General features: G+C 44.3%; 2 protein-coding genes across 2 annotated transcripts in view; one reads left to right on the forward strand and one right to left on the reverse strand.

Annotated features, from left to right (window-relative positions):
• Positions 1-1,176: 1,176 nt before the first annotated feature.
• LOC115295198 (translation initiation factor IF-2-like) overlaps positions 1,177-12,051 on the reverse strand; it is a 64,501-nt gene continuing 53,626 nt past the window's right edge. Inside the window, exon 2 of the mRNA XM_029943148.1 lies at positions 1,177-1,434. Coding sequence (XP_029799008.1) covers positions 1,182-1,434 — 253 coding nt within the window. The 3' untranslated portion in view covers positions 1,177-1,181. The remainder of the gene's footprint in view (positions 1,435-12,051) is intronic.
• LOC115296675 (putative endogenous retrovirus group FC1 Env polyprotein) lies at positions 1,189-9,806 on the forward strand. Its single transcript, XM_029945155.1, has 2 exons — positions 1,189-1,442; positions 7,491-9,806. Exon 2 carries the CDS (start codon positions 7,497-7,499, stop codon positions 8,478-8,480), a length of 984 nt encoding a protein of 327 aa, XP_029801015.1. The 5' UTR covers positions 1,189-1,442; positions 7,491-7,496; the 3' UTR covers positions 8,481-9,806.

Below are 12,051 nucleotides of genomic sequence, written 5' to 3' on the forward strand. Positions count from 1 at the left end.
AGTAATAGGTAAGTGTTATATACTCAATCCTGTGACAGAACACTGTGGAGTTGCCTCATGTAAGTATATAAAACTTACAATGCTCCTCCAAGCATGCGTTTTAATGCTCTGGTAACTAAATTACACTAGATGCTAACTGAATGACACATTCCTCCCTGTGCTGTTTCATAGTTTTGCATATACAGCACTTTCTCCATTGTTCTCTGCACATGTTTTCAAAAACTACTAACTTAGTGGAACATGATCTTAGTTGAATGAGGCATTCCCCACAGTTTTCTTTCACATAGTTGAGTATATAACAATTGTACTTCCAGGCATGTGCTTTAACTATGTTTCTAACTTAATGAAAGAAGATTCTACCTGAATGATGTCTTCCGCACAGTGTTGTTCCCCAGTGTTCAAGATAGTGCACTTCCCTCTTTGGTCTAAGAATACGTATTCAAGCACTGCTAACTTAGTGGAACAGGATTTTCCCAGGATGATGCATTCACCACTGTGTTCTGTTATAGAGTTGAATATATAACACTTACCATGTTCTTCCAAGCATGTGTTTTAAAGCTTTGTTAACTAAATTATACTAAATGATAATTGAATGACAAATTCCTCACTGTGTTGTTTCAGAGTTGAGTATACAGCACTTACTTCATTCGTCTCCTCACATGTTTTCCAACACTACTACCTTAGTGAAACAACATGTTAATTGAATGAGCCATTCCACACCATGTTTTTTCACAAAGTTTAATATATAACAATTACCTTATACTTCCAGGCATGTGTTTTACAATGTTTCAAACGTAGTGAAAGAAGATTCGAACTGAATGTTGCCTTTAGCACAGTGCTGTTTCCCAGAGATCAGTATACTGCACTTCCCTCTTTGGTCTAGGTACATGTTTTCAAACATGCCAGGAGCCAAAGGGTTAAAGAACTGTGGTGGAAAAATTAAGGCAGAACTAACCAACCTTAGCGGAATGTTATAGCAAGATAAGTAGAAGTAAATAACTGTTAGTTCCTGAAGAGTCATAAATAACTATTGACTCCAGGAACTGAGATTACCATCTGTTACCATCTGACAGTTCCTGGTACCGATTGCCTCTCTCAGCATTCTTTCCCCCTTCCCCACATTTTTCTTCCCCCCTGGTTGTGTATATAATCAGCCTCCTTGAATAAACGTTAGAGCTTGATCAGAGCTCCTGTCTTGCTCTCATTCTTTGTGTCTCTTGTCCCATCCATTCACCCATTCCCTCCTCCAGGTTCCCGTTGAATGACCCCACGGGCCGGGCATATTGGCGCCCAACTGTGGGGCTTGGAGCACAGGCAAGAACCGGGTGAACGTCGCTCTTGGAAAGACGGCCGCACGACGAGGATCGCCGCTTCAGCACGGAAGTAAGGAGATCCGCAGTGATCGCCACAGGATCGCCCGCCTGTGAGACAGATCTGGAGAGGTAAGCAATAGCAACAATTATGGGACAAGCATAGGGATTTTTAAGGCACAAAGACTTAGGGCTACCACCAAGAGATCGCCACTTCCGTATGGAAGTGAGTGCAGATCCGCTGATCGCCACAGAGCCATTAGCCTGTGAAACAGATCTGGAAAAGTAAAGAGAAATAAGCAAAGGAAAAGAGATTGCCCGGCTAAGTGTTTTCTGTTAATGTCTTGGTCTTGTTTGTAAAACTCTGTGGGTGGGAATGTTATAACCTCTGGTGTGTGTGTGTGTGTGAGTAAATGCGTGGCCCGGTCTGGCTTGCCTACTGGGTTTGAGTTTGTAGCTCCACGGGGGAGACTCTTGGGGAGACTCTTAAAGTCTCTAGAAACCCACGGACCTCGAGTGGGCCTGCTCTGCAATACAGTAGTGAAAAGCATATGGTCTATGGCGGCACTGGAATAGCTTCCAGTCATAAGTCACAACGCTGAATCCGCTATGGCTAAGCTTCACCTAAGCTCCTTCGGGACGTGGCCAGACAGGCATCTAATTGGTCTCCTCGTTAGAGGGGGCACCCTTCCCTTTGTTTGTCTTGCGTCGAATATTCGGGTGGATAATCGGACATTATGGGACAGACATTATCCAAGCATGATTTGTTCTTAAAGGGTCTTAAAGAATCTCTCAGGACTCGAGGAACTAGGGTTAAAAAGAAGGATTTAGTAAGATTTTTTAGTTATATCAATGACATTTGTCCATGGTTTCCCCTAGAAGGAACAATGGATGAAAAACTATGGAAGAGAGTAGGTGACTGTCTTAAAGACTTCTGTGAGACTTTCGGGCCCGAAAAGGTCCCAGTCCTGGCATTTTCTTATTGGAACTTAATTAATGACATCCTTCAGGTCTCAAATTTTTCTCCAGAATTAAAAAAGATAATTGAGGACAGGGAAGAAATCTTACAAAAAGCCTCCCGTCCCCCTTCTGTCTGTGATTCAGTCTCTATTCAAATGCCCTCGCCCGAGGAAGCAGCCCTTAAGACTTCCATGGATTCCCCTCCTGAGGAATCCGTCCCCCAGCCCCCACAACTTTATCCTGTTTTACATGCCACAGTACAGTCTTCTAAAACAAGCCCTGATGATTACATTGCCCCTGAAGAAACTGCTTCTCTGGAGGAGAAGACCATTCAGTACTGTAATCCTGACCGGTCGCCTTCAGTCCCTTGCCCACCGCCTTATGCCACAGCCCCCCTTTTTTCGCCCCGATTTTTAACCTGGCTGATCCCTTTGAATACACTACTCAAGCTACAGCAGCTTTGGCCCAAAACACAGCCTCTTTCAGAAAGTTAATTGAGGAAAAGGAAAAACAGAACTACTCCAGGAACTTAGAGTGCTCGATTCAAAATTACAATCCCTGGCATTCTCGGCCGCTCTGAGCACTACAGAAGTGAAACCAAAACCCCAAGAGGTCCAAAAGCCCTTATTAGCATTTCCTGTTACTCGTTCTCACTCTGCTAATGCTCCCGATACCACTCAAGCGACGGAGGAACAAGCTGACAAGAGTTCCTCTGACGAAGGGGAAAACGAGGCTGAGGCAGCCCAAATTGATAATGAAGAGGAAACAACTCAACCTAATAATGGTAACCCCAATAATGAGACTAGGAGTAACCTTGAGCGAGAAGCTATAAGACAACAACAATATCAACACCTTGGTTTCGAGCACATAAGAGAACTTAAAGCTGCAGTAACCAATTATGGCTCTACGGCTTCCTTTACGTTGTCTTTACTGGATAATCTAAGTGAAATATGGCTCACTCCCAATGATTGGAATTTTCTTGCCCGTGCCACTTTAAGTGGAGGGGATTATGTCCTTTGGAGGACCGAATTTGCAGAAAACTGTCGGGAAACAGCCATCCGTAATTCTACAAACCGGACCTCAAAGGCCTGCACTAGAGAAAAATTTTGGGGAAAAGCCCCTATGACACTAATGAAAAACAGGCCAAATTTCCTCCTGGGCTTTTGGCACAGGTACAATGCGCCGGCCTCAAAGCGTAGAAACGGCTCCCTCCTAAAGGGCCAGCCACTACATTCCTTGCTGAAATCAGGCAAGGTCCTGATGAGCCTTATAGTAACTTTGTGAGCAGGCTCCAAGATGCTGCCGAGAGGCTTGTGGGGCAAAGAGAAACTGACAGTGCCTTCATTAAACATCTTGCATTTGAAAACGCTAATCCTGCCTGTCAGGCTGCTATTCACCCTTATCAGTGAGGAGAACTCTCAGATTACATTAAACTTTGTGCAGGCATTGTAACTGCCCACACCATGGGGCTGGCCATTGGCGCTGCTTTAAGAACTTCCACTCCCGCCACCAAAGCCTTCTTTAATTGTGGACAAACAGGACACTTCTCTAGGGAGTGTACCAAACCAAGAGCACCTCGGCCTCCTCCCTCCACCCTCTGTCCAAAATGTAAGCGAGGAAAGCATTGGGCCTCCAAGTGCTGTTCTAGGACAGACACCTTTGGAAACCCCCTTACTCAAAAGCAGAGAAACTTCCGACGGGGCCAGCCCCTGGCCCCTCATTAGGGACAGGCCCCCGGGGCTATCAGGTTTATCCCCCTCTCCGCTCTCCAAAATCAAGCATCGATAACCTCCTACGAGCCACCTCAGGCAGCGCAGGACTGGACCTCTGTTCCTCCACCACAACAGTTTTAACCCCTGAAATGGGGACACAGGTCCTGCCCACAGGAGTCTTTGGCCCCCTACCACCAGATACTTTTGGGCTTCTAGTGGGCCGAGCTAGTTCTACCTTGCAGGGACTCATCATTTCTACCGGAGCTGTAGATAATGATTACACAGGGGAGATAAAGATCCTAGTTTCTGTCACCTCTGGCCCTCTAACCGTCACTGCAGGACAAAGGATTGCCCAACTGCTCCTGCTCCCCCTTCCTCATTCTAAACACCGATCCCTCCGGGCCCTCCGAGGCACAGATAACTTTGGGTCCTCAAATACCTATTGGATCCAACAGATCACGCAAGATAGACCTCTTCTTAAATTAAAACTAGATGATAAGACTTTTGAAGGGCTCATAGACACAGGGGCTGATGCTACCATAATTTCAAAAAAATACCGGCCCTCTTACTGGCCTCTTACGGCATCTTTCACTCATCTTAAAGGCATAGGGCAAACATCCAATCCTCAACAGAGTTCTAAGATTCTTACCTGGGCTGACGAGGAAGGCAATACAGGTTCTGTACAGCCCTACGTAGTCCCTAATTTGCCTGTTAATCTCTGAGGGAGAGACATCCTTGCCCAACTAAAACTAATCATGTGTAGTCCAAATGAGGTTATCACTCGTCAGATGTTAAATCAGGGCTTTCACCCTGGGCAAGGCTTAGGAAAGTATTCTCAAGGCATAAAGGAACCCATCAAATTAAAAAGCAGTAATAACTGCCTCAGTTTAGGCTCGCAAAATTTATCCTAATGGCCATTGACATGCCTGTACCCCATGCAGATAAGATCTCTTGAAAATCACATGATCTTGTTTGGGTTGATCAATGGCCTTTACTGAAAAACTGGCTGCAGCTACAGAGTTAGTACAGGAACAGCTTGCTGCAGGACATATTGAGCCCACTACTTCCCCTTGGAACACCCCTATCTTTGTCATCAAAAAAAAAAAATCTGGTAAATGGAGACTCTTACAGGACCTTAGGGAAATCAATAAAACCATGTTTACCATGGGGGCCTTACAACCAGGGCTGCCCACCCCTGTGGCCATCCCCAAAGGTTTTTTCAAAATAGTCATTGACCTCAAGGACTGTTTTTTCACAATTCCCTTACATCCCCAAGATAGGCAACGCTTTGCCTTCAGCCTGCCTGTTAATTTTAAAGGACCCATGCCACGCTTTCAGTGGCGTGTACTACCTCAGGGTATGGCCAACAGCCCCACCCTACGTCAAAAATTTGTTGCTCAGGTAATTGATCCCTTGTGAAACTCTTGGCCTTGCCTCTATATCATTCACTACATGGATGACATATTACTGGCCGGACCTGACGGCTCTCAAATGCTTCTCTGCTGCCAGGAGCTAACCCGCCAATTAGCCAACAAAGGCCTAGAGATCGCCCCTGATAAAATTCAGCTTCAGGATCCTTATTTCTACCTCGGCTTTGAGCTTCGCCACCACAAGATCACTACACAAAAACTTTGCCTATGGGTTGGTCATCTAAAAACCCTTAATGATTTTCAAAAGCTGCTAGGAGATATAAATTGGATTAGACCCTATCTCAAGCTCACCACCGGAGAGCTCAAACTGCTTTTTGAAGTTCTCAAAGGAGACCCTGACCCCTCCTCAGCCCATTCCTTAATGCCTCAAGCCAGGAATGCACTACATCTCGTAGAAAATGCCATTTGCAATCAGGGAGTTCAGTTTATATCATATGAGGACCCCCTTCTTTTCATTGTCTGTGCTACCTCACATACACTTACTGGGGTTTTATGGCAACAAGCCCCCCTTCTCTGGGCTCACCTACCAGCATCTCCCTCCAAGGTCCTCACACCCTACGCCTCTCTGGTCACTGAGCTTATCCTTAATGGGCAGGAACAAAGCCGCCAATACTTTGGCAAGGATCCCGATAAAATTGTTATTCCATATACAGGGACACAACTCCGGTGGCTTTTACAAACCACCAATGAATGGCCTGTTGCTTGCTCCTCCTTCTTAGGAGACATAGACAACCATTATCCTGCAGACAGGTTACTCCATTTTGCTAGAATTCACCCTTTCATCTTCCCTAAAAATACTGCACACCAACCCCTGCCCAATGCCCCTGTGGTCTTTACTGATGGTTCTTCCAATGGAATTGCTGCCTATGTTATCGATGGACAAGCCCACTCTGTTCGCTCCCCATACCAGTCGGCTCAGCTTGTCGAGCTGTTTGCCCTAATACAAGTTTTTCAACAATTGCCCAACCTTCCTTTTAACCTGTATACCGACAGTGCATACATCGCACAATCCTTCCCAGTCCTTGAAACAGTTCCCTATATTAAGCCTTCTACTAATGCTGCCCTGCTCTTCTCCCAACTACAAAGATTAATTACCTCCAGGAAACAACCCTTTTTTATTGGCCACCTTCGAGCCCATTCTGACCTACCTGGCCCCTTTTCCAAAAGAAATGCTTGCGCTGATAACACCACTCATTTGATTTTCCCGGTCCTTTCATCTTCAGTCGAAGCAGCTCAACAGGGTCATGCCCTTCATCATTTAAATGCACAAACCTTATGTTTACTTTTTAAAATCACAGGCCCGCCAAATTGTTAAAAACTGCCCTGCGTGTCACCCTCCTACCCACTCCTCATGTGGGCGTAAACCCCAGGGGTTTAACCCCCAATGAAATCTGGCAAATGGATGTCACCCACCTCCCAGAATTTGGTAAACTTAGATACTTTCATGTAACCATTGACACTTTCAGTGGGTTCATCTCCACCTCGCTACATACTGGAGAAGCCTCAAAAAATGTTATAGCTCACGTACTCACTTGTCTCTCCATCATGGGCGCACCCAAGGTTATTAAAACTGACAATGGCCGTGGGTATACTGGGCAAAATTTCCAAGCCTTTTGCAGACAGCTTCAAATCAAACATGTCACTGGTATCCCTTACAACCCCCAAGGTCAAGGCATCGTTGAGCGTGCCCATCAAACTATTAAAAATACCCTTCACAAATTAAAGAAAGGGGAATTATACCCACAAAAAAGATCCCCCAACAACATCCTACACCATGCTCTATTTGTCATCAATTTCCTCAGCTTGGATGCCCACGGCAAATCCGCAGCCGATCGACTCTGGCATCCAGAAACTAAGAAAGACTTTGCACTTTGCCACAGTTATGTGAAAAGATCCCCTAACCCACAAGTGGAATGGACCAGACCCAGTCCTTATCTGGGGGAGAGGCTCAGCCTGCATTTATGACAAAAAAGAAAAAACAGCCAGATGGCTGCCAGAAAGATTGGTGAAAACAGATAACAAAACCACCCCAGGGGGCAATTGCCTCCCTGAGAACGACCTGTCTTTTCTTCCCACAGATAAAAATGATGATCCAGATAAACCAGATGATGCTACAGCTCCTGCTTGTGACGATCCTATGGAACACATTCAAGATCAAGACCCTGTCCACTAATCCCACATCTCCTTTCGCCTGGCGTTTTTACATGATGGAAAACTGGACCAGGTCGGATGGTTGGGGAAACACAGTCCCAGCGGGAAGCACGGTCCTTGCCACCGCCGATTGCCCAACTTCTGGGTGTTCTTCCCCCATTATGTTAAATTTTTCAGATTTTAGAGCTGAACCAAATAAGGTGGATCCAAAGCTCTGCTTCTTGTTCAACCAGACTCATTATAACTGTAAAAATTATTGGAGACAAAAAAACATGGGCTGTCCTTATTATTATTATTGTAACATCCACTCTGCTAGGACTCTTAGAAGTTCTGATATTATTCTTGATCAATACAAGGGGTATAAATTTTTTAAGACACCTATAGGATATACCTGGGTCGTTTGGGACCCATTGGATCCACGATGGACCTCCCCAGTCAAAGGAGCCATGTATATGGTTGGTATTGCACCATGGCCCAGCAGCCGTATTTACATCTGGAGATCCTATATTCAGGTCCAGACCACTGTCCACGCAGAAATCCAACAAACGGAAGCCCGTATACAATCACAGCTTTCTCCCCCACAGACCTTCTCCTGGTTATCCCTCTTGCAAGAGGGTCTATCAATAATCAACGCCACAGACCTCGGCAATATCTCAGCCTGTTTCCTATGCGCAGCACTGGGACGCCCTCCTTTAACGGTCATCCCTTACCCCACTGCCCTAAACACCTCCAACGACCTATTCCCTTCCCCTCCTCCCATTTTTGACATGTCCTTATTCCCAAACCCACTTCAACAACAGTTCTCGTTTTGCTACTATAACGCCAGCACCAATCTATACAATCAGACCGCCCCGCCTAAGTGGCCACTAACAGCCCCCCGAAGGATTCTTTTTCTGGTGCAATGGCACTCTTTCTGAGAACCTCTCTAACACCGTCAGTCTGGAATTGTTATGCCTTCCCATGGCATTGGTACCTCAGTTGACAATTCTTACCCCTGCTGAATATTTGGGGGGAACATACCCTCACCTCCTAAGGCAATATCAAAACATGCCATCTTCCTCCCCTTGGTAGCCGGCATTTCTCTCGCCTTATCTCTGGTTGCCACTGGCCTGGCCGGCGGAGCCTTAGGGCACTCTATACTACCTCCAAACTTTCTCAACAGTTTCCCATGGTAGTTGAGGCCTCCGCTGAATCCCTGGCCTCCCTACAAAGACAGATAACTTCTCTTGCTCAAGTTACTTTGCAGAATCGCCACGCACTGGACCTTCTTACCGCTGAAAAAGGAGGGACCTGCCTGTTCCTCAAGGAAGAATGCTGCTTCTACGTCAATGAATCTGGCCTTGTGGAAACACGAGTCCAACAACTGCACAAACTCAAGGCTGAGTTACAGAGAAAAAAATTTTCTGCTGCCGCTGATGATTGGTGGAAATCCTCCATGCTCTCACTTTTGATGCCCCTTATAGGACCTTTGATTAGCCTCTTATTATTGGTTACTTTGGGACCCTTTATATTTAACAGGATCATAAGATTCATAAAACAACAAATTGACTCCCTGGCATCAAAGCCTCTAAATATATTATCATAGACTTGATTTGGCTGATAGAGGCTTGGCAAAACCTAAGGAGGAAAATATTTCTACAGGAACTGCATAGAGCTCAGAGATATGCACTCCGGTGGGTGTTGGCACCAGACAAGGGGTGCCAGGCTGAGCACTGCAGGAGGAGACCCGTTGGTCCATTTCTGAGTCCCCTGAGAGGTATACCTGAATTGCATAGAGGTTGGTGCCCTATCTAAAAAATTCCAGCCCTGCCTCTCCTCCCAAAAAGGCACCAAGGGCTTACAACTAAACCACGGAGGATTCAGGTCACTACCTCCCCCCTCTGGTTAAAGCCACTTGCCCCAGGGGCAAAAAATCAAAAAAGTCTCCTCTCACTTTGCCGATCGCCTCATTTGAATTTAAATAAAAAGGGAGAAAATGCCGGGAGCCAAAGGGTTAAAGAACTGTGGTGGAAAAATTAAGGCAGAACTAACCAACCTTAGTGGAATGTTACAGCAAGATAAGTAGAAGTAAATAACTGTTAGTTCCTGAAGAGTCATAACTATTGACTCCAGGAACTGAGATTACCATCTGTTACCGTCTGACAGTTCCTGGTACCGATTGCCTCTCTCTGCATTCTTTCCCCCTTCCCCACATTTTTCTTCCCCCCTGGTTGTGTATATAATCAGCCTCCTTGAATAAACGTTAGAGCTTGATCAGAGCTCCTGTCTTGCTCTCATTCTTTGTATCTCTTGTCCCATCCATTCACCCATTCCCTCCTCCAGGTTCCCGTTGAATGACCCCGCAGGCCGGGGCACAAACACTTCTAACTTTGTAAAACAAGATGCTCCCTAATAAGGCGATTTACCACAGTGTTCTTGCACAGAGTTGAGTGTATAACACTTATCTTATACTTCCATGCATGTGTTTCAAAACATTATGAACAACGTTATACTAGTTGCTAACTCAATGACGCCTTCCACACAATGTTGTTTCAGAGTTCAGTACAATGCATTTTCCTCTTTGGTCTTCGCACATGTTTTCAAAAATTGCTAACTTAGTGAAACATGATCTTAGTTGAATGAGGCATTCCCTGCAGTTTTCTTTCACAAATTTGAGTATGTAACACTTACCTTGTAGTTCCAGGCATGTGCTTTACAATGTTTCTAACTTATTGAAAGAAGATTCTAATGAATAAACACTTACACACTTACCTAAAAGTTCCCTGTATGTGTTTTTACACATTAGTCACTTAGTGAAACAAGATGCTGACAAATGCCTTCCGTACTGTGTTGTTTCACAGAGCTGAGTATAATGCACTTCCCTCAATGCTCTCTGTATATGTTTTCTAACACTACTAAAAGCAAAACAAGATGTTCATTGAACGATGGGTTCCCCACAGTGTTCTTTCACAGAGTTCAGGATTTCACCTTTATCTAATACTTCCCCGAAAGTGTTTTTACACATTACTAACTTGGGGATACAAGATTCTAACTGAAAAATGCTTTCCACACACTGTTGTTTCACAGAGTTGAGTATATGTAACACTTTATACTTCTATGCATGTGCTTTCAAACATTACTAACTTAGGGAAACAAGTTTCTAACTGAATGATGCCTTCCGCACAGTGTTGTTTCACAGAGTTGAAATTAATGTCCTTCCCTTTATGGCTTCTGCACGTGTTTTCAAACCCTTCTAACTTAGTGAAACAAGACATTCATTGAATAATGTATTCCCCACTGTGTTCTTTCAGAGACTTGAGCGTAACAGTTACCTTATACATCCACACCTGTTCTTTCAAACACATTACTAACTTACTGGAACTAACTGAATGATGCTTTCTCAACAGTGTTGTTTCAGAGAGGTGAGTATAATGCTCTTCTTTCAATAGTTTCTGCACATGTTTTCAAAGGCTTCCAACTTAGTTAAACAAAAGGTTAGTTGAATAATACATTCCTCACTGTGTTCTTTCACAGAGTTGAGTATACAACACTTACCTTAGACTTCTCCGCATGTATGTTTTAACATTACTAACTTAGGGTAACAAGAAGTTAACTGAATGAGGCCTCCTGCACAGTGAGCTTTACAGCGTTGAGTATATTGCACTACCCTCAGTGGTCTCCGCATACGTTTTCAAATATTACTAACTTAGCGAAAAAAGATGTGCATTGAATGATGGGTTCCTGACCATGTTCTTTCACAGAGTACAGGATTAAACACTTACCTAATACTTGCCCGCAAGTGTTTTTACACATTACTAACTTAGTGAAACAAGAAGCTAACTGATTGATGTTTCCGGCACACTGTTGTTTCACAGAGATGAGTATAATGCACTCCCCTCTAGGTTTCCACACGTGTTTTCAAACACTTCTAACTTAGTGATACAAGACCTTAGTTGAATGGTGTATTCCTCACTGTGTTCTTTTACAGAATTTTGTAAATAACAGTGACCTTATACTTCCCTGCATGCCATTTTTAATATTACTAACTTAGTGGAACAACAAGCTAATTGAAAGATGCCTTTCGCACTGTGTTGTTTGAGTGGATATAATGCACTCCTTTCAACATTTCCCCCACATGCTTTCAAACACTTCTAAGGAGTGAAACAAGATGTTAGTTGTTTGATGTGTTCCCAACTGAGTTTTTTCACAGAGTTGAGTATATAACACTTATGCTTCCCCGCTTGTGGGGTTTTTTTTAACATTAATAATAACTTAGTGGAACAAGTTGATAACTGAATGAGGCCTTCTCTACTGTGTAGTTTCACAGAGTTGAGTTTAGTGCACTTTCCTCAGTGGTCCCCACATATGTTTTCACACACTACTAACAGTGAAACAAGATGTTAGTTGAATGACGCAACCCCCACAGGGTTTTGTCACAGAGTTCAGGATATAACACTTACCTAATACTTCCCTCATGGGTTTTTACAAATTACTAACTTAGTGAAACAA

The sequence above is a fragment of the Suricata suricatta genome, chromosome 7, assembly GCF_006229205.1.
Source record: "Suricata suricatta isolate VVHF042 chromosome 7, meerkat_22Aug2017_6uvM2_HiC, whole genome shotgun sequence".
Lineage (NCBI taxonomy): Eukaryota > Metazoa > Chordata > Mammalia > Carnivora > Herpestidae > Suricata > Suricata suricatta.

What these genes read in the sequence shown, in the direction of transcription:
- LOC115296675 (XM_029945155.1), top strand. Translation starts at nt 7,497, where the DNA reads ATGATGATCCAGATAAACCAGATGATGCTACAGCTCCTGCTTGTGACG.